The sequence below is a fragment of the Stegodyphus dumicola genome, chromosome X2, assembly GCF_044657685.1.
Source record: "Stegodyphus dumicola isolate Sdum_Otavi_A_Nest chromosome X2, ASM4465768v1".
In the NCBI taxonomy this organism is placed as follows: domain Eukaryota; kingdom Metazoa; phylum Arthropoda; class Arachnida; order Araneae; family Eresidae; genus Stegodyphus; species Stegodyphus dumicola.
Window position 1 is genome coordinate 153495193 of NC_140781.1, and position 24068 is coordinate 153519260.

At 32.9% G+C, this 24068-nt stretch overlaps 1 protein-coding gene across 1 annotated transcript in view; it reads right to left on the reverse strand.

Annotated features, from left to right (window-relative positions):
• Positions 1-16424, reverse strand: part of LOC118186996 (uncharacterized) — a 66824-nt gene extending 50400 nt beyond the window's left edge. The window contains exons 1-4 of the mRNA XM_035357175.2: positions 16274-16424; positions 4980-5045; positions 3583-4042; positions 2445-2659 (exon numbers count right to left, since the gene is read on the reverse strand). Of these exons, the coding sequence (XP_035213066.2) occupies positions 2445-2659; positions 3583-4042; positions 4980-5013 (709 nt within the window). The 5' untranslated portion in view covers positions 5014-5045; positions 16274-16424. The remainder of the gene's footprint in view (positions 1-2444; positions 2660-3582; positions 4043-4979; positions 5046-16273) is intronic.
• Between the last annotated feature and the right edge of the window lie 7644 nt (positions 16425-24068).

Consider the following 24068-nt stretch of genomic DNA (forward strand, 5'->3'; position numbering starts at 1 on the left):
TATATTATTGCAGTGCAGTTGAAAAATTACCGCTATTTTGATAAAACAACTTGATCAGTAAAGCTCGATATATCTTCTCTAAAGAAGAATGTATTTAAGGCTTTTTGAAACGCTCCCGAATGATGTCCTTTCTGTATTGTATAATATATTTTCTATATTGCATAAAAAGCGCTAGCTGTCATTTAAAATTTGAACTATTGATTTTTATTGAAAATTTCTATTCCCCACGGTTCATATAACATATATATGAAGTTTCAAATAAATAGGTCTATCTGAATGGGCTCTACGAAGGTCTAAATAGGGTTTCAGCTCTAGCATCTTCTAGTAAAATCTGCTATATGATTATGACAGTTAGAAGTAGATGGAGTGGTCATCGTCTCTTCAATTGTAGGTAGAAAATTGTACATATGACTTGGATATCTCCCTTCAGTGTCTTTCTTTTACCAGCCCTCTTCCACAAGTAGGATACTAGTGGGTTGATATATATCCTCTTCCACTAGTGGGATGCTATGGACACCAATGATCCATTCTACAGTAATTCAGATTTTTTTACTTTCCTTCCTTGCTTCCTTTTATTATTTACTTATTCATTTTTTATTTTGAGTGAGTAAATGGTTTGTGGTTCTGCTTTTGGATGTTCAGAAAGAAATGGTGCATCAAAAACTAATGTTTTAAGTTTCCAGAGGTATTTTTTATTTTTATACATGAAAACAATTTCCGTTTTCCTTTCTGTTCGCATTGCTTCTACGTACTTTAATGTTAGAATTCCGCCTATGTCCGTTTGTCTCGTCACTTTTGTATTGAAAATATCCATATACAGTTTTTGTTGGATATAAGATAATACTGGGTATATCGAAGGTCAGGTTATTTAGATATCCTATTTAAATTTTTTAACATTATAATGTTAATAAATATAAACAAATATCTTACAGCAAGCCTTAATTATGATTATGTGAACATAACATTAGGAAATATAACAGTATGAATATGAAAATTTCACTGAATTTAACTTTGTAATTTTAAATTACGTGAAACTAACTTTGTGTTAAACTAATTAAAATTAGTGCATAATATAAATAAATGATAAAACTGTTCTTGATATATCACAGTAGAAAAATAATGCTCTGATTTCGCTAAAGTTTTAAACAATATTTTAGCAAGTTTTTAATACTTTATTATCTTATTTTATTAATTAAATTATATTATTTAATTTAATGAAACTGAGTTTGAAAAAATTTTAGTTAAATTTGTTTTAATACTAGCGCACATAAATATTGTAAAAAGTGAAACTAAAATCTATGAATTATATCATAATCTATAATTATGAAAATATAATTAATTTCTTAATTTATGAAAAAATATATTTTCTGTTTCATGTTAGTTCTTTAGGATTGTATTATGCTAGTTCTATGATATAACAAAAAGTGAAGGAAGGAAGTTATTTGCAATATATGGCCTCTATGGTAAGCATCTATACCGACTCTCTACTCCTCTTCAGAACTCCTAAATGTAACTGCAGAAATCGTTATGCAATGCTGCTTTTTCGCTTACATTTAGTAAAAATTGTTATTATTATTATTATTAGGTTATTAAGTTTTCAGGCAAATTGTGATCCCACAACAATAAATTTCGGCTTACTGATTTAAAAATCTATTTTATACTTTTTGCTTGATGTTCTTCCTAATTCTCACTTAGTTCTTTTCATAATATGTGATAGTATTATGACGTTAAGTACTTAATGCAGGGTCAAACGAAGGATTGTGCAGCTTCAAGAAACTGTCTTCATGGAATCTAAATTTTTAAATTTCTCACGAAATTCATATTTGCATTAAGAATAAGTTGAATGCTAATAAAGATCTATATTATCCAACACATTTCATGAAATCATTTTTTATTTTTTATTTGCACGGAAAATAATTTTTACTCTTCCTTCGTTGTTACCGTGCTTGGAGCTGAAGTATAACTTTCAAGAACAACGACGTCAGTAAAAGGGTATACACTTCCTTTTCTGTGTAAGACTGTTATAAGACAACTCTGAATGATTATATATAGAATGTTAAAAATTTATAATTGGTATTAAAGAACTAAACGTTTTTAAGTCTTGTAACGTCTTTTTTTTCTAAACTTTCTCTAGAAGAAGATTTATTCTCGAGCCTTAAAAAAATGTCTTGAATTCCTTTGTTTTTTTTATTAAATGACTGATTATATAAGTAATTTCAATTCCAGAAGAATTTAAAAAAGTGGCGTACTTTTGATTGCAGTTATTTAGATCTCTATTATAAGGATTTGAATATATCTTCAGTTAAAAGGAAAAATCTTTTATGAAATTAAAACTACAAGCTTTCGGAATGAACATAAAACGTTTATTATTGTAAAAATAAACCTAATATCTACGAAGAAGAGGACGACTAGTTTAATTTTTTTATAAGATAATTTTCACTTACCACCAAGTGTAACAGCCGGTAAAAGTTTGACCTTCACCCCTTTCAGCCCATCTTTACCAACAGGTTTTATCTTTTTCAATATAACAGAAGCTTCCATCTCATTATTTCCTCTTAATCCTGCCATTACTCCTAACAGAACTCTTGCTAATGCAATGGCATGAACCTTCTTAGCATGCAAACTAACAACGCCATACTCTCTCGGACGCTTTGCAACACTGGAAGAAAGGAAAAGCAGAGGCGTTTACAAATGTACGTAAAACTACATTCGTGCGATTTAAGCGATATGGCATCATTATCTAATAATATCATATTGCATAAAATTGTATATGTTCTTTAAAATAATAGTATGTCTTCATTCTGAATGATTTTCATGAAATGAGATAAAGCAAACCTAATTATCATCATCCAATTAATTCAATCAACCTGTTTTTGAACTAAAAGTATTGACAGGATGCCATTTAAATGCGTGTTGGTCACTTTACCTAAAATACGTTTGTACAAATGTTTTGCAATTTAAGATTTGGTTTGAGTGTTTAAAGAGACAAAATTGTATTTTGTGTGACCAAAGTATTACGCAGAAAAATCTGTGAATTAGGCAGCAGTCAGGATTGAGGACTAGGGAAACATCTGTGGAAGAGGCAAAATGGCTGACAGTTTCTACACAGACTGTCTCTGCATTCTAGAAACAACTGCAAGACTGTGAAACGGATTCTAGGAAATTCGCACATGGTCGTAGAAGAAAAACGCAAGCAGAAGCATTAATGGGTCTTTATGGCCTAATAGTTTTTTATAGCAATTTGAAATGGATTAACTATAAATAATTAGTTCAACGTAGTCCAAATAATAATGAAACTTTGGTTAAAATAACGCTGCCTTCAGTAGAAAAAAATTAATAAGACGGAATTTGTTAGCTGTCGTTGTTTAACGCTATAAAACTATATTTTATTTTATTCTATTCTATTCTCTGTGGGGGAAAATAGCCAGAAAATTTCATTTGAATATTTTCTTCTCCAAATGCTGCGATTAAGCAATATCATAACCATTTAGGTGATTGTGATTGCAGATGTATTTAAACTCAGACACTGAAAACTTCTCAGTATAAATAACGAAATTAAGGGAAGAAAAATAATAAACTTACTCTCTGCCGTCAATTAGAACTGAGTCTTCATTACCATCTAGAGTATCATTTATTGTATGCGATAGCATGAAATGAAGTGCACATTTTTCATCATGAGTAAGGGCTCCATCTCTGAAATTCGATTTCTCAGTGACGTCTGAAATTTCGAAAAAGGATCTTCTCAACTCATTTAATGCATTGAAGGGTTCTCGAGCGACGTTTAGGTCTGGATTCATTCCTTCAACGCTGAAACTTAGAAGAAGATTTTTGCTCATTTCAAACGGCTCCATATTCCTATGGGAAGTCTCAAGCTTTTCGACGAGTGAAACAAATGTCTCTAACGAATTTGGCAGAGGATATTCTTGACCATTAATTAATTCATTTGTCTTGGGATTATTTCTTAGTCCATCATAGCATTTCAGTAGATCAGTTTGTTTGAACTCCCTTACGTTTAAGAAAGATGAAGTATATGACACGCAAACTGCAAGAAGCATAAGAAAAAGTTTTAAAGTTAAATACAAATATTTGGTTTGTGGTGAAAGCGCTTCATTAGAAGTATGTAAATCTAAAATTTCAAAATGCTGGAATTAAAATATATGCTAAAATGCATACTTGTTTTACAAAATAAATTATTTAGATATTCATAAGCAGGATAATGCGAAACTGAAATTATTATTATAATTGTAAACACAGCCCTAATCACACATAAAAGTAGTGTCTAGTAAATTCAACGTATATTTTACAGATAAATGTAAAAACATATGGAAATGGAAATTATATGCGACTTTAATAATGCATATTAAACAGTAATGCAGAGAAAAAAGTGAAGTACGTATTGAAATATAGCAAACAGGAGTAAAAGAACCTTCGCTCTAAATTTAAGAAATTTATAATTAAATAAGGGCCTGGTTTATAATAATAGTATCAAAGGTGTCAAACATAAAATAATTTTCCGACTTACGTCAAAACGACTTACGACTGCCCCGCTGGAGCGGCACTCGTCGTAAGTCGAGGGCCATCTGTATATGATTTACAAGTTAATTTCTTAATTATTTCATAATCATTTCAAAACTATACACTAAAAACTCGGTCATTGGCATAAGACAAAGATTACGGGGGCATATTAGCTTTGATACTGGGTCATCCGATTTCAAACAGCACGAAATATGCACAAAATGTTGGAAGTTATGTACATAGAAGTACAAAAATCGGGAGGGAAAGTAAATCGGTAAACAAAAGAATAAAGTTCAGATACTTTAATTAGATCACGCTATTCTGGCAGATATGTTGCGTACATGACATACTTATATTAATCTCTATATCTTATAAAGTATTTAGCCAATGGAATTTATATATGTTTGAATAAAATTTGACATTTTTATCTTTTATCTAAACCTTAAGGCATAAAATTAGCTTACCAATAAAAAAACAGAAAAACAGTTGAGACTTCATGATGTTTCCTGAGTACTTTGTAAGCAATTTATCTGTAAACAGTAGAAAAGAACATTGCTTTTTTTACATATATAAATTACTTTTTTAGAACATTTATAAGAATATCTGATTAAGAACCAGATACTGATGATCAAGTATAGACATTACGAAAGCAAAAGATGAAAATCCAGATGATCAGATTTGCATTTCTAAAATTTCATTTTAATGAGAAGTAGCTTTTAAGTTACTAATAACTAATAATCATATAATTATTTTTCCTTTTACAAGTCATGTTCTATAAAATTTCCTCTAAATTTTAAAACTGTTGAACTAAGCCCCGACATCGTAAACTAAAACTTAAATCCCACAAGCAATAAATTTCGTCCTGATAGTAAAGAGTACTGGGTAAAAAGACAGGCTGGGATTATCTCATCGGAAACTAGTGCTTGGAAAAGTTTACACTCAAAAGTTGTTAATTTTAGATCTTTTTTATTTTGATGATGTTTTAAAAATGGAGGACATCCAGGTAATACTTCTGTATGGTAATTTTTACTATTGTAGAAGTACCTAAATGAAGAACAATTAAAATAACTCTCGAAGGGTTGCGAATATGTTTGATAAGATTTAAAGTTTTATAACATTATAACAAGATATTTAGTTGTTTCCTTGATCTGTTGTCCACCGAACTGAACTGGTGAAGGCTTAAACTGCAGTTACTGAGAATGAGATTAAAAATTATTTAGAAATTGGTTGCCTTCGATAGGTTCGTTAAAGTGAAATAAGTTAGTAGATACTAACTACAATACTAAATACAATACTAAAATGCACTTACTATTAGTTCACAAAAAAACAGGCTTGTTTGATTATTTGTCAGTAGAAAAATTTTATGTTTAAGCGGCAAAATTTTGTTAGTTAGAATGGCAATTTTTGTCATTTAAAACTTATAGACGACAGTAGCCATAGACATAAATCCATAACCAAGGAAGACAGAAAAAAGGAAGAAGTAGATTAATTCACCTTTAAAATTATCATAAATAATGAAATTTACCCGAAATATAATCAGTTATTAAGAAGACTGCATTTCTTGTGAAATATTTGTGTTATTTCATTTAAATATTTAGTGAATAAATTGTGTTTCAAATCAAAATAATAATAAAAGAATTAATCAATGAAATCAAAAAGAAACAATGCTGCAACCAGCTGATTTACAATTTTCGACTTCTCTTGTGGAACCTTGCTGTTGAGAAACTATTGAAGCTTGCAGAAAATAGATGTACTTGAATAATACGAATATTAATTAACAATTTATACCCGATTCTACAGCGTATTGGCAAATAAGACGCATTATGGGTTTCAGAAATATTTACCTTAAAGTCTTTTATAATTATGCAGAATTTGAATGAAATCAGCGTGTCAAGATTATGTGATCTCTTTGAAAACTAGAAAAAAGATGTAAAAAAAGATCTTAGTGTAATTATTTGCCAAATGAACTGTGATGAAGTGCCATCGGCCATCTCGATGCATCGCAAGGCCATTTAAGAGCGGCACGATGACTAAAGATTAGTTTTTTTTATACTCATAGACTGTGGAATCAGGGCTTAGACTTCCAATGCCCATAAAGCCTGGTCCCAGAACTCCGTGTCATCTGAGGCCTCAAAAATCATTAATGATGTTTTCCTCCTTAAAGATAAAAAAAGTGGTATGTGGATTCTCAAAAGCATACTGGAGCCTATGCTTATACTACTCCAGTTCAGCCTTGTAAGGAATTCTTCTCTAAGCACAGATTTCCCATAACCAAGATTCAATTACATAAGGATTGTAGGGTCTGTCTCTGTTTTTCCACATAAACTAAATTCGATCCTACAGTGAACCTGGCGAGTTCTCGCACAGGCGTGAATAAATAACAGCACAGAAGAAGGGTGAAATTAACCCTTTATTTAAATTCAAATAGTTAACAGAAAGGCACGATCTTCGTGCACCGTCAAACTTGCGGTGAAACTAAAAATATCTGATTAATGGCACCGTTAAACTTGTTGTGAAACTAAAAACGTAGAATATAATTTAAGTCAAAAATCTAAAATAAAATAGTTCTGGATAGCACATAAGTTAAGCCTAGCAGGGTGACTTACAAAAACCTAACAGGCGTGATGATAATTCGAATGGCCAAGAGGCTGACTAGCGTAACAGCGAAACAGCAACGAAAACGTGCGCTGGCTAGCGAAAACGCACTCTGAATAAATTCAGAGATTCACCCGTTTAAACACGCACTTTACATCCTGGCGAAAAAATGTGAGGGGAAGTTGAGAAGTTCATTACAGGTATAAAACATAAAACAAATTTGTCAAAATAAGGGAAATCCTACAGGCTTAAAGTCAAAACCGCTATACATGATAGGTATATGTGATTTACTTCAAGAAAGAGCAAGATCTACTCGAACTCAGCTACGATTCTTTGTTATAGCAACTACATTAGAATATAAAAGGTAAAAGCTAATTTCATTTCTCTTCTGTAATGTAATTTCTTATTTGAATATATTTAATAAGGAATATGGAACTATGAATAATTAAAATAAATTATACAGAATTAAAATTGCAGAATGCAGAACAGAAGAACGCTCGTTCTCTATATTTTTTTTTTTTTTTTTTTTTGAGTATGACATGTCTTCACGAAAAGGACATGCCTTGCTAAAGAGAAATATAGAGAACGTGTGTGTGAGATCAAGAAGTCTTAAAGGGAGTGCAAAAGTCTCTAAAGTTAAAAAGGGAAAAATCTCTTGAAAGTTATGCAAAAGTCTCAATGCAAAGTCACGCCTTCTAGTAAAGGTAATAAAAATATATCAAAAGTCTTAAAGGGTATACAAAATCCCATAGAATTGCCGCCCAGTGGTTAGTAACCCCCGACTGCCATAGCGATGGGCTCGGTTTCGAATCCCAGAGAAGGCATGGTTGTAACTGTCTGTCCCGTCATAGGAAGCGTAAGTGGCCACCTATATTAGGTGCTTCCATAAAGAAATGTCCACCACTTCCGGCCTTTGTAGTGGCGCAAGGCTAGTGGCTATTAAATAAAGCTCCCGGCCATTAAAAGAAATTCCATAGAATATCATAGTCTGTGCATGTTAAAAAGGAAAGGGTCCCTTGAAAGAAACGCAAAAGTCTCAATGCAAAGTCACGCCTTCTGTTAAAAGAAATGCAAAAGTATCAAAAGGGAATACAAAAGATAAGATAAAATTTCCATTATCTTCGGGCCAAACAGGTACCTACTCCATCTTTTTTTGATGGTAACAGATTTCAAATTAATTTGAAACAGCAAATTATAGTTATCTAAATATTTATTCTGGACTTGATCTATGCCTTAAATTGGTACAAATCAATGTTCACCTAAAGTAGTTCGGAAATAGTTTCAAACCTGGTTCTTTTAATAAGTTTTATCTTTTAGAAAACAGTAAAAGTACAGGAGATTTGACCACTGTAAAATCCCAGGTATAATGAATTCAATGCCGACCTGTAATATTGCGCTTATATTACTCCACAGAATTCTATACTCTAAGCAACCCATTTGAAAACAGAAACGCTGAATTTTACATTACTCGGTGTTGTAAAGAAAGAAGTAGAGGGCGCTGCTTGGCAGTAGCGCAACGCATGCAAGTAGAAACGAAATGTCGTTTGATTAGGCAACATGATTTCTGTGAAGGTAGTCCACATAACAATAGGACAGTTGTAAATATGTAAATATAACGAATAATAAATAGCATTAGAAAACTGAACCACCGGATGTTTTGTGATTGCTCTACGGGCCGCCATGGATAAATGCAGGTTCATCACAATGGTGCATCTTACGGAAATGTTTGGATTTGTTAAAGTGAACTTCACGAGGAAGTATGTGTCCAGACCATGCCCTAGGTAAGAGCATGATTATTATTAAATTTTGAACGTGTTTGATTTGAATTTTGATAATTTGCAGTCTTGGGTACATTTGTGTATTAACGCGAAATAATGGCAGAACTAGATAGATTAAAACGAAAGAGAACCGCATTGAGAACGGTAGTATCTAAACTATTAAAGAAAGTCGAGGATAGCTTAGCAAAGAAAGATACAGATGAATTATGCGAAGTGCATGAATTATTAATAGAAAAGAAAAGTAATTTGAAAGAATTAGACGAGGCATTTCATTCCGTAATTGAGATAGATTCTCTAGAAGCGGATGTAGTTAGTTCTGAGAAATATCAGGAAAAAAGTTCTCGAGCTATTAAACGAATTAATCGAATGTTGGAAGAGGATAAAATAAGTATTAAAGATCCTGAACAAAACTTGGTTAGACTGCAAAATGTACAAAGTACGGTAAAATTTCCAAAACTAGTTTTAGAGAAATATTCAGGTGATCCTGAAAAATTTACGGAGTTTTGGAACAGTTACGAAAGCACTATAGACAAAAACGAAAGTCTTAGTAAGATAGAAAAATTCGCATACTTGAAAACATTACTTACAGGTGCCACGAGTAATGTAGTATCTTCATTAGAATTAAATGCAAAAAATTACGATGAGAGTATAAAATCTTTAAAGGATAGATTCGGGAAAAAAGAAATAATAATTAGTCAATTCATGAACAAACTGTTAAATTTAGAACCAGTAAGGAATTCAAATAATATTAAAGCTTTACGTAGGTTATATGATGAAATCGAAATTGCAGTTCGGAATTTGGAAGCGCAAGGAGTTACGAAAGGTTCATTTGGTCAGTTATTAATACCTGTGTTGTTAAAAGCTATTCCAGAAGAGTTCGTTCTGGAATTTAATCGAAGGAAAAACCCAAATGAAGAAATTAATGTTTCAGACTTGTTGGACTTCATAAAGCGGGAAATTGAATGTCGTGAAGCGTCGAGTTTATTGACGCGAGATAAAAGAAATACCTTGCCTCCACGTTTCGAACATGCTAAGTCTGATTATAAAAAAATTCACAGAAATGTACCTACGGCTGCCAGTTTCAATGCTGTTGATAATCGTGCATGCATCTTCTGCGAAAAGTCCCATAACTCATTTTCTTGTGACAAAAGCATTAAAGAAAAATTGTGTAAGTTACGTACTGAAAATAGATGCTTTATTTGTTTTCGAAAATATCACATTTGGAAATCGTGCAGAAATAAAATTAACTGCTTAAGATGCGGGTTTAAGTCGCATCATGAGTCACTATGTACGAGTAGTTCAAATCGTAACAAAGCGCGAACGGCTTCAGATCAAATCATAAAAGAATTGTGCGAAAGTTCGCGAGATAATTCAGTAGATGAAACACAAAACTCCCCAAAAGAACACACGCTTTCTGTTGTTCCTTGTGATAAATCATTGAATAAAAACGCTTTATTGCAAACCTGTTCAGTGTTAGCTCATTATGACGGAAAGTCAGAGTTAACTAATTTAATTTTCGATTGTGGTGCTACACGAAGTTTTGTTCATATTAGTGTAGTTAAGAAATTAAACTTAAAATTTGTTGGAGAAGAAACATTGTCTATTTATTCTTTCGGAATGAAATACGCAGTACCTAAAACATATAAGGTTGTCGAATTCTGTGTTTCGGATGCGAAGCAAAAGAACAAAATAAAAATCAGCTGTCTCGTCACTGACGCCATAACGGCTGCGCATATGACCACGCCGTCAAAACAAACACTAAAAATGATGAATGAGTGCGGATTGCGAATCGCTTGTTTATGTAAAGGAACGGTTGGAATTCTAATAGGTGTGGATTATTACTGGAAGATGGTAAGGGGGGAAAAGATTCAATTAGGAAAGGAAATTTATGCGATTTCTACTATGTTTGGATGGGTCCCAGTTGGCCTTCAAGATAAAGAGAGCGAAATAGTATCTCAAAACACGGCAATAGTAAACCTTTCTTCTTGCGTAACTGATTCATTGAGATCGTTGTGGACTTTAGATTTGATGGGCCTTACCGATGACTCAGCGGTTTCTAACGAGGTGAGAGAAATTATTCAGAGCTTTGAAAAGGAAATACGGGTAGAAGGTAATAGATACTATGTCAGTTTATTATGGAAATCGGAAGCAGGGCAATTAGAAAATAATTTCGGAGTAGCATTAAGACGATTTGAAAGTCTTAAAAATAGACTTATTAGAAATCCTGAGATTTATCAGCAGTATAAATCCGTAATTGAAGAGCAAATGAAGGAGGGTATAGTTGAGAAGTGTTCACAGGAAATAACGGAGGCATCGTATTTTATGCCGCACAGGGAAATAATAAAACCTAAGGAAACCACAAGGTGTAGGATTGTTTACGACGCGAGCTCTTCTAGAACTAAAGGTGTAAAGTCCTTAAATGATTTTTTAGACATTGGACCTAGTTTGATCCCCGTGGTTTTGGACATAATTTTGAAATTTCGGAAATATGAAATTGCTTTCAGCGGAGATTTAGCTAAGGCCTTTTTAATGATAGGAATCTTAGAAAAGGATAGGGAGTATTTAAAATTTCTTTGGTTCGGGAATAGTGAGGAAAAATATAAAGTTTTAAGGTTTAAACGTCTTCCATTCGGACTTTGCTGTAGTCCAGCAATTTTAGCGATGACTATAAAATTCCACATTAAAAAATATAAAAGCACAAATCCAGAAAGTTATGATATGTTAGATTCCTCGTTATATGTAGACGATTTATACTACGGTGCAGACACTATTGAAGATGCATGTCGATTATCCTCAGACGCGGTTAAGATTTTTAAAGACGCTGAGATGAATTTGAGAAAATTAAGGTCAAATTCCGAGGAACTTAATTCCTGGTGGATTGGAAAAGGTTATAACATAGAACCAGCTAAAGAGTCAAAATTTTTGGGCATGATCTGGAACTCTGAAGCAGATAAGATCAAGTTGAATTGCGAATTTTTAGGAAATTTATCCCATGACAGTGCTGAGGTCACAAAAAGGACTATTCTCCAAAGGGTGGTCAAAGTTTACGATCCAATTGGTGTGTTTCAACCCTTTGTGATGAAAATGAAAATTTTGTTACAAAAAATTTGGACATTAGGTGTGGACTGGGATGATACCCTTCCATTAGAAATAGTTAAGGACTGGAGTCGTTGGCAAGCTGAATTACAGGTGTTGGAGGATTTTTCTCTTCCGAGAAAATATTTTGGTAGTAGTGAAAAATCTAATGTTAGTCTTCATGTATTTGCTGACGCTAGCCCTAAAGCGTACGGCGCAGTAGCATACTTTAGATACCTTGATTCAGAAAACATTATTTGCACCAGTTTCATTACCGCAAAGGGTCGCGTAGCTCCACTCAAGACTATGACTTTACCTCGTTTGGAGTTGATGGCTGCTTTAGTAGCCGCCAAATTGTCTATGTATTTGACAAAGCTGTTTCCTGAACTGTGTCATCAAAAGTTTCTTTGGAGTGATAGACAAATAACTATCTACTGGATAAAGGGATGTGCAAGAAATTGGAAACCCTTTGTATCAAACCGAGTTTCTGATATTCAGTCACTCACGAATCCTGAATGCTGGTTTCACTGCAGTGGGAGTGAAAACCCTGCTGACCTTTTATCTCGAGGAGAAAATGCCTTTAATCTTGTGAGAAGTTCCCTTTGGTTACAGGGACCTAACTGGCTGTCTCAACCTGAAAGTGTTTGGCCAGTAAATCAACAGACCAACATCGACAAGGAGAGCGTTCAGAACGAAGCAAGGGTGCAAACATCTCTTCATGTTTCTGTTCAAGACGTAGAATCTTCGGCATTACTACAGTTAACGCGATTTAGCAGGCTGCTCAAGGTGTATCGAATTACGGCTTATGTTATGCGGTTTACCAACAATATAAAACGAAATTCAGTGAAAGTCAAAGGTCCATTAAGCTCTGTTGAGATTTCACGAGCTGAGTTCTATTGGGTAAAAGTTACACAGCGAAAATACTTTGCGAAAGAGATTCTAGATCTATCAAGTGGAAAATGCTTAGAAAAGACATCGTCGATTTATTCACTTAACCCAGAATTGGATACCCATGGTCTTCTGCGTTTAAAGGGCAGAAGGGCAGACTTCAATTCTCAGACTTTTCTTTCGAAGAAAAACACCCATGGCTGTTACCTTATAAAGATAGATACAGTGAACTAGTAATTTTTGAGTCTCATAACAAATTGTTTCATGCTGGAGTCGAAGCTACCTTGGCCGATATTAGAGAAAAGTTTTGGATCATAAAAGGACGCCAATTCGTCAAATCCACGTTAAGTAAGTGCTTTTTGTGTAAACGATACAAGGTGCGTGCCGGTACACAGGAAACCGCTCCTTTACCACCTGATCGTGTTCTTCAATCATCTCCATTTTCTGTAACAGGGCTGGATTATGCTGGTCCCTTTTTTACAAAGGACAGCAAGAATAAACATTATCTGCTTCTGTTTACATGTGCTACAACTCGAGCTTTACATCTAGAACTTGTCCCTTCTATGAGCGTGGAGAATTTCATGCTTGCGTTTCGCAGGTTTATTTCTCGTCGTGGATTGTGCTCAACAATATATTCTGACAATGCCAAGACATTCAAATGTGCTGATCTCGAGTTGCGAAAAATTTGGAAGTGCATTCAACATCCATCTGTAGAAAATTTGTTTTCTTCCCACGGTATAACATGGAAGTTTATTGTGGAAAAAGGAGCATGGTGGGGAGGGTTCTGGGAAAGGCATTTTAGAACGATCAAAACTTGTTTAAGGAAAATAGTTGGACGTTCTAGTCTCTGTTTGAATGAGCTAGAAACAGTCTTCGTAGAAATCGAAGCCATAATTAATTCAAGACCCATAACGTATGTGTACAATGACCCTTCAGAACCCTCACCGCTAACTCCTGCTCATTTTTTAATTGGTAAACGTTTACTTTCTCTTCCAGTTACAAGAGTGTGCAGAGAAGACTTGATTGGGTCTAGACATTCCTTGATCAAAAGGTATAAACATCAACAAACCTTGTTAAACCACTTTTGGAATAGGTGGAGGAAGGATTACTTGCTTTCTTTAAGATCTGTGAATTTATGTCCACCTACTAAAGTGTCTGGTCACTTTAATGTTAATGATGTAGTCCTTGTACATGACGACCGTTTACCTAGGAATTTGTGGACACTAGGTAAGATAATAGAAACTTATCCTGGCAGAGATGGTCAGGTTCGCTCTTGTCTGATAAAAACTCAAACAGGTAATCTAAAGAGACCAGTACAATTGCTGTACAACCTTGAAGTGCATAATTAGTAGTAAAGAGTTACAATGTAATAATCTAATTTGTTGTTTGCACATATATCATCTTCTGAATATCTTTATTGATTTTTGCTAAATGTAGTTTAGTTTATATAATTATTGCGAATTTTGATTTAGTATAATGTTTTTTATTTAGTAATTAGTTTATAAGTTGATTTAACGTGTTTAAACATTACTTAATTGTTATTTGTAATTTGATGTAGTTTATATAGTATTCAAATGTTGTGTTTGATTTAGAAATACTGGTTTATTTTGTATTCGGTTTGTGTGAACTTAAAGAGTTCACAGGTGGGGAGTGTTGTAAAGAAAGAAGTAGAGGGCGCTGCTTGGCAGTAGCGCAACGCATGTAAGTAGAAACGAAATGTCGTTTGATTAGGCAATATGGTTTCTGTGAAGGTAGTCCACCTAACAATAGGACAGTTGTAAATATGTAAATATAACGAATAATAAGTAGCATTAGAAAACTGAACCACCGGATGTTTTGTGATTGCTCTACGGGCCGCCATGGATAAATGCAGGTTCGTCACACTCGGTATTGTTCCCGATGTGACACAGTTCCTATGATGGCTCACTATATTGGGTACTCTTAATAGAGGTAAAACATGCTAAACCTATCTGCATATGAAGAAGGAAATCTTCAAGAAAAACTTTTAAAAGAATTTGGCGCATGTTTAAGCTGTGTATGAAGAAACCACAAGCAGTTTTATGTAGCCGCCCGTTCAAACCATCGGGAGTAAATTCAGAGACGCTATAGTAGCTTAATTCATTAGAAACTGTTTTCTTGTCTGATGTATTGCTAATAAATGTTTAAGAATTCTTTTATGGAAGAAATGCATAGCATTATTAAGATCATAAAAAGCAAAATAACAAAAACCTAGAAACTTAGCTTTAATAAAATATGGTAATTTCTCTTTCATAATTCTTAAATTTATGGTGCATCAAAAGAAATTTGCCATGAGCTTAAGATCTTTTTATTTAGTCTCACAAGAAATTATTTTTTCCATGCATATCTATACCAGACATAACTTCTGTTAAATTTCTTTATCCAGTTTATGCTTTAACACAGAAAAACAATTGAGTAAATTTTGTATCCGATGATTCATCCATTTATTTCTATTTACTAATGAATTATTTACGAGATCCAAAGACCAAAAACATAATTATTAATTATAATTAGCTATTATTTAACCAGTATTCAAAGAATAAGAAGCATCCTGAAATGTAAAGAACTCTGAAATCAAGGCCAGAAATGAAAAAATACATCACATGAAATTTTCCAGTTATTAAACAATGGAACTAAATATTTGGATTTCGCTATGGTAGTGCCAATGCAGTGAACCTTATATGATAAGTAAAGCTAATTCTAAGTTACAACGAAGATAGATTTCAGAAACAAGTGAGTAGAATAAAAAGAAATTAGACCAAAGAATTCGCGTTTGATGTTAAAAACTGTAAATAACATCAAGAACTATAAAACAGCGTTATATCTGCGAAACAGATATAATTAGCATTTTAAATTAGTATAATGTACCTCCGTATTGTTGTTGTAAATGTGATGCAATCTAAAAAATAATCAATTCTGTCAAAGATAAGGTAAAGAACAAAAAATTTCGTTTAAAATAATTTTAAACTTAATTCCTTTAATAAACGATTAAAAATGGATAAAAAGTTTTATTCAAAATAATATAATCTTATCTTCAGATTTCTCAAATGAATAAAAAGCGTGCCTCAAATACATCACTTTTAGAAATGAACAAATGAAAGTATTTACAAAATGACAAATTTCTATGAAAGACACATTAATCATATCGCATAAAAATTGTTTTGCATTAAGCCAAATAATTTAATTTTCTTCCATTATCTGCACCAATTCCAAATAATAAAGCATTATGTATAAATGAGCTTTTATGTACTATAAATAGGTAGGCATTAAAAGATACCACCAATAGGGTGTGGTCGAACAATGGAAATATTTTTACCTGCAAATTACAAAAGTTTGTTTTCAAGTTATGTAGTTTAAACAATGAAAATAAATATAACGGATAGAGATGAAATGAATTCGCTTACTTAGTAATAATTCTTCAGATTATCCGATTATTCAGGCTTAAACATGAAACAATAGTGCAAGCGAAGAACGCATCATCACCAAGATATTAAAAAAAGATGTCACCGTTAGAGTTTCTGCGCAACTTCATCCGCAGGTATACTTTGGCCTCGGTTTGTGTAACTACCTTTCCACCTATGCGATGAAAATATCTTATCTCAGAAATTTTAGTATACTTTTCTCTTGTATTTTCAGCTTCTTTTATCTTAAGAATGATTATCTCTACTTGGCGACTCAGTGATATCATGTGACATTCTTCAAGCGTCAAGTACATTGCACTAGAACACAGTAAAAAGCTATGATAATTCAAACTGTAAAGCAGTTTTGTCAAAGAAGCGAAATCATCTGAAGGAAGTTGGGTTTTTGTTACGTTACTATTAGCTACTGGACCTCACTTTTCTCAGAAGGCGATTAAGAAATTACTGTGGTTATAAAAAAGAAGCTCTTTAAGAAAATACATTAATCAGTGGATAGCAAATATTCACAACTATTCAGGGATTAAAATGTTATCTACAGAATACATAACAATTACAAAAGTCTTTCCTTTAATGAAAAGATTTCGTTTAGTTACACAACTAAGAAGAAACAATTTTAATAAAATTTATAAAAAAAATATAAACTGGAGAATATACTACTAATAAGATTTGGATTTTTTTTTTTTTTTTTTTTGTGTGTGTGTGTGTGTGTGTGTGAATTTATTGTTAAAGGTTTCTTTACTTTCATTCATTCATATACGATAGTTTCCTTCCTGAAGCTCTTGCATATCGTACATGTATAATTTACATAAAATCTTCAGATGTTGCTTTGCATATGAGGGTCATTTCCTAAATATTGGGTCATATAAAAAGGTCTCCGCCCTTTTTTGGTGCATCTTTGAACAAAAATGTTCTTTATTGAAAATCAGTTTTAATCAAGTACATATTGACTATTATTATCTATGACCATTTGCCATTTTCCGGATAGCATCATAATTTCATCGGTGTAGAACTTCTGTGGTTTTATTGTCGAAAAACTTGGGCGAGTGATTTTCAGAGGCTCTTCGGTCGGAGAATTATTTACCATCAAGAGAGTTTTGCAGAGACCGAAGAAAATGGTAGTCAGATGGTGCAAAATTCCGGCTATATGGTGGATACATCAAAATTTCCCAACCAAGTTCCGTCAATTTGTTCTAAGTCATCAAAGATGTGTGTGGTCGCGCATTGTCATGATGGAACACAACTCCTTTTCTTTTGTCCAATTCTGGTCGCTTTTTCTGTATTGCTTCGTTCAAACGGTCGAGGTGTACACAGTACAGGGCCAAATTGATGGTTTCGCCAGGTTGCACTAGATTGCAATCTATGTGGCACCCAAACATTGAAATTCTTTTTGTAACCTGCTTTTCTCAAATGATTCCAAACTGTCATGTTGTTGATGTTTAGTGCCTCTGGTATTTCCTGACAGCTTACGTGCCGATCTTACTCCACTAGTTGCAAAATTTCATCGACTTTTTCAGTGACTGGACGACCAGAGCGAGGTGCATCTTTGATATCGAAATTTCCGGAACGGAATCGAGCAAACCACTTCTGGGTCCTTCGTTCACTCACAACATTCTCACCATACACTTCACAAAATTTTCGGCATGTTTTTGAAGCTTTTTTACCTTTTTTATAGTAAAAAAGCACCACATAACGTATTTCTTCAGATATTTCACTCATTTTCGAATCAATATAACTTTTTACACAAGCAGCGAATTAGAAAATTATTTTCACAGACAATGGAAGATGAATGTCATCTTTTAAGCACATGTTCTTTTGAGACAATCGGGTGAGTGTTGCCAGATATATAGGCATCAACACCATCTAGTGGAAAAAAAAAAAAAAACACGAGTCTTTTTATATGACCCAATATTTCACGTTTCTAGACGTTAGAAATGCATGACATTTGCAAAGAGCCTTTCAACCTGCATGTTGTACTATCATGCATTTTAGGATTTATTTCCCAAGGTGAGTGTATTATCAATATCACAGTATTCATTCATCGGTCGGTAGGGAGAACAAAGCATTAAATTTCTTTACTGATATGGCATAGTGGTATTAAAAAAATTTGCTATTATTACTTAGCAATGAACAATAAAATGTGAGATATGGAATACCTGTAACGGACACTTTTCTAGGGACTTTCTGACTGATAATTAAATCTCTTTGACAATATTCTAACCTCCTTATATAGTTTTATCTTATTGAAGTATTGTTCAGGACCCATTTTATTACCAGTTAATTACTAAATTACCCATTTCATTATGAAATTGCAATTACTTAAAATTTAATGTTATTGAAATTTTATCATGCAAATCTTTTTATTATCATTATAATAATAATGCATATAGCCTTCGAAGAGCACTAAATATTTTTGCGTTGTACATTATTATTTAATCTAAAAATCATGTAGGTTTTATTTCAAAATATTTAATAGATTTTTGTTGAACATGTGTTTATTAAACAATCGTATGCAATCGCGTAGGCAAGCCATGTTCCGTACTGCACTTCCTTTTGAAAAATAAAGAAAGGCATGTCGTTCAATATTTTCGAATTTTTTAAGTCCAGCAAAATATTTAAATATTGGAAACACACAGTGGTTTCATATAGTGAAACTATAAAACTGTGTGTTTTCACTGTTTAACTGTGTGTTTTCGCTGTCACAAAAGTTTTTTTTCAAGTCCAAAGGGACAATTTGTCCAGGAGGACTATTAATTTCGGTTTGGCATTTTGCGTTGATTCATTTTAAATGTCGGTTCACTTTTTAAATTGTTGTCATCAAACTTTATCCCCCTGTATTATATTTAAAGAAATTAAATAATGAATAATCTGAATAAATGTATGTATTTTTCTCGCATTGTGAGAAAACAATGGTACATAGAGCTCTCAAATTTTGAATAACGTAATCCTCCTGCGAATATGGGCATCTGAAAGCCCAAATTTAAAATTTGGATTTTGTTTTATTGTCGATTTCATATTTTGTAAAACTTTAACGAATTTTTGATTAATAAAATCAAGGATTTCAAAGCGAGCAACGTTTTAAAGAAGAAACATTTTTATCTCCAGCGCGCCAGTCTGTGTATGGTAAATTATAAAGCTATGCTCATTTAAAAATTATTTTGGGATTATGCTCTTGAACTGAATTTTATGGTTTAAGTGGGAAGAACATGATATTTAATAAATAAAGGTAACACACAAAATGTTAAAAAAAAACGCCTCTTTAGACGTAATTTAAAATCTCAAACCTTTCAGATTTTTTTTATATATTTATTTTTTTAAATGGTGGGCACTAGCCATTTTTAGGCTTTCGCCACTACTAAGGCCAGAAGTGGTGGTCATTGTATTATGGAGGCTCATAATGGGCGGCCACCGTTAGCTCCTATGAAGGGACAGAAAATTTACATCCATGCTTTCTCCGGGATTCGAACCAGACTCTTCGGTTTCGCAGTCGGCTCTCCTAACTACTATACCGCCTGGCGGCAAACTTTTCATAATTACTTTCCAAAGGTGACTACTTCCAAAAGTATTCCAGAAGAAAACACAATTGAATGACAGTACTACACTTGAAAGGCAATCATATTGTATGAGGCGACCCTTTCAAAAAAAAGACCAAACTAATGAACTACGGGTGGACGTCTTAGAGAGATTCCATTTTGTACACAGCATACAGTAGCCTAAAGTTTCTTTGCCTAATGTGTCAGGTACTCTTGAGCGGTTTTTCTGAAATCATCTTAGGCTTAAAATCCAGCCTTTTCTTTCTGTTTTCAGTGATTTTAATCTAAAATGCAAATTTACTTAAAACGGAATAGTAGAGACTTCAGTTTCAGAGTTTGTTTTTTAGAATTATTCTATATTAGAGGCAGATAGATAGCTAATCAGGCATATTAATACAGACTTAATAGCAGATATGCAAACTGTCTATGGCCAATTGCAAATTGAACTTATCATAGTAGCCGAACCCAGATATTTATCTACATTAATAAATGCATATCCGAACATAATCGATCAGTTTGGATTAGGGCGGGCGCATGAGCAAACAATGTGTTTACTGTATTTCCGGGGAAAGTTTGTACTCATTTAAATTTCTCTTAATCTTTCATACTAAGATAACTGTTACAGATGGCACGTTTTATAGCATTTATTAACCAGTCACTTAGAACTTAGTTTAGATACGTATGCAGAATTATTTTTAAAATTTAATATTATTGAAGTTTTAGCATGCAGATCTTTTTATGCTAGTAGATAATAATAAGACAAATAGCCTTCGAAGTAGTTTTAACATTTGTCTAAAATATGCAAAAATTAAAGAATCACATTTTAATGAGACGGGTGTGCTTTCTGAAAAAGTCGTTTCACATACGTATGTGGTGCTGAATGGCTGAAGAATATCTAATACTATTTCAGAAATAATGAGAAATTCACTTCTAACTCCGATCCAGAATTCAGTCAAGGATGTTAGCGGAAACTCAAGTTTGAGTCTCTCGATAGCTCAAACAAATTCGTTTTGGACTTTACATATTTCAGATGATTAATCTAAATAAATGTAATATTTTTAATTCATGCATCTGAATTAAGTTTTCACGTCTCCGTCATTGGGATAGTGATCTATAGTTTAAAGAAACGCTGACCATATACCGTTGTTTTTTAAAACAATTTCATTTCTATATATATAGAAAGGAACATAGTAAAAGGCTAAAGATTAAAAAAAAATTAACTAGTCCTGCGCTAAAGCGGCAGGATATCTCTCTCTATATATACGAGTATAATACAGGTTTTATATGTATAATATATATATATATAATATAGGTTATATGCATAATACATATATAATATAGGTTTCATATATATAACTGTGTATATCTTTCTAAGTTATTTTTTGACATCCTTTCGAAATGTAAATATGTTCTACAGGGGGTAGGGCTTCGAGCTCAGGTATCCTGGTGTTTGACACCATTCTGCTAGAGAAGTATCGATATATCGAGTATAGCTATTAGTATCATCACTGTAATTAACCGGGACTGGAGTCGCTTGTTTTGAAATTGTTCCGCCTACAATTAAGCAGGTGCTTATAGGAAAGTTTAATATTTGCATAATCTTCCATGCTACACGTTTTCTATTAATTGCACAAGAACTAAATTAGAATTTTAAAGATTTCTATTATGAAGAAACAAAAAAGCATTCTGCATAGATTTTTCAGGTAAGTGGAGAGTAAATGCAACACTGGCCCTGATAACATCTTCTTTTCTAATCCTCGATTCGAGATTTCCTGTCAAACTGCTTTTATCTAGAGTTAAGGAATGGCTCTTCAAATCATCTAATCCCATCTAAATCTAAAACACAAAATCTAAAGCAATTTCAAAACTCGAATTTTCGCGCTTTTTTCATCAACTCAGTATTTCAAATCTTCACTTTATAAACGTTTAAAATTTTAATTTTAAGTTTGCAAAATTTGTATTTTATTGACTTCCAATGAAGCGTTCATTATAAAAAGAATTTATTGTTGAAGTTTTAGTTGTATCCGATTGATCGCTATTCCATTTCGTGGTGAACTTAATTATTCCAAACTGTTTCAGTGTGCCATCTAGCGATATCTGCCGGAAATTCAAGAAACTGGTACTTTGCGTTTTCTCTAAAATTTTCGAAACTAACTTTTAAATCGCCTCGATAGTTCTGGACAAAGGTGATCTACAGCTAATAGATCTTGGTTTTTTCTAAAAACTCAAAGTTATGCTGTGTAAAGGCTGAGTCGCTCTAACGATGTTCATTGTCCATCAGCTGAATTCCTCAGCTACAGTTGTTGAATTTTAATTGCTGCACAAGTATTTTTCGCCAAATTATGATGAGAAAATTAGCCACATTTTTATGAGTTTTAATTATGCACTTCATTTATACTGAATTTTGTTTGTATCTTAATAAATATGGACATGCTTTTGAAAATTGTTTCTTAAATTTGCTTTTAATTAAGCGCATAATTTAAAGTTAATTTTAATTAAATTATACCATTAATTAATTAAATTATATCTAATTAATTATACTTTTCAGTTATAATACCTTTGTTACAAAGTTATATTGCCAAAAATAATAAAAATAAATATAAAGAAATAAATAAACTACTATATCAATGAAATGAATATTGTAACGTTTTCACAGAACTCCATCTATGTCGTACTAGCAACATATTTTATTATAGTAAATTATAACAAAACGCTAATGAAGCTTTCATGAAAGGCTATTAAGAAGCTGAAGATTAATAATTTGGAAGATAAATGAAAGATTTTGGACTGCAAGGGCTGGCAATAGCTTTTCATTTCACTCGATTTTCTCGGAAAATTAAAAACTATTTGAAGTATTAATAATATATTCATTAAGCAGGAAAAAGTCACAGATTTAAAGATTTTGAATCTTGTAACAAGCTTCCGGCTCCTGTATCTGAGGAGCCCACCAATGGCCGAGTGATTAACACTGCTCCATACTGAGAATCTGACCAGGTTCGAAACCCGGCAAACGAGGTACTGCATAGGCGTTTTCGTGGTTTTCTAACTGTATAACGTGGATACGAGCCAGTTCACTTCAGCCAGTCCTACATGAAGGCAACCCTCGCTTCAGCCAGACAGCCCTCGCATGCTCTGCCATAATTAAAATAAACCAAACGAAACTTTCATCTCAGAAAAGTGTGCAAATTTTTTGTTCCAAAAGTATAAAAGCTATAACATGCGGATATTATTTGGTTATGAAAAACTTTAAGTTAATTAATAAGCGAATTTATGTACAGCAGTTATAAGTTTAAACAGAAATTTTATCAACAAAAAAGTGTTAGCTCGCATAAAAGGAATTTAGACTTATCGAAGAATGCTAACAAATAATACAGATTCTCTTAGTTTCCCAAAATGTGTTCTCAGTTTATAAATGTTTAACATTTTGGCAACAAAACTTCTCTGAATGACGGAAAATTTAAATCTCATTTGAAAGCTGGTTCAACTCAGCATGTGTTAAAGTGATTTCATTTTAGGTCTAAAAGCGGCTATCAATTATTTAATGAAAAGGAAAACGGCTATATGTTTTCGCATTTATTTTTGGCCACATTTTCGTATCATAAGATCCTTCGCTGCTTTCTCTAGAAACTCGAATCACATTGCTCTTTATAGAAATTTATTTAGGCATCTTAGATAGTTGTTGCTCATTTAAATATTTCACCTCATGTCACAGAAATGCCTTAATGTTTTGAAGCATTATACGGACTCTGCGGTTGTCAAACTATGAATCGTGCTGTTACGGTGTATCAGCTATGCATTCTATGCTTATTTTTGATGCTTTAGTCGTATTATGCGGACTATATAGCACGTAGAAACACCGAAGATATAAGAATTTTCTTTTCAGATATTAGTGTTATTTGACCATTATTTACAATGGATCAGACTTTCATTTACTGCTAAAATTGCCCGTAATACTTGAGCAACTACTGATTGTAAATAAACATTCGTTTAGCAACTGCTGATTGTAAATAAACACGTTTAGCTTTAAAGAAAAATTCAGTGAAGCCTGTTTCCTCAAATTTTATAAATACTGTCTTTTTAGTTCTTAGGAAGCCGAAAATTTATATCGTAAGTGATTTTGATGTTAGATATCATGTATCGCTGTGAAAAGCACGTATCTGTGTGTGGGCTGCGATCTGAAAATCCTTAGATCCTCATGTCCGCAAAGGTTCGAAATATGATTGCAGGAAATAAAAGTGCCAGGTGACGGG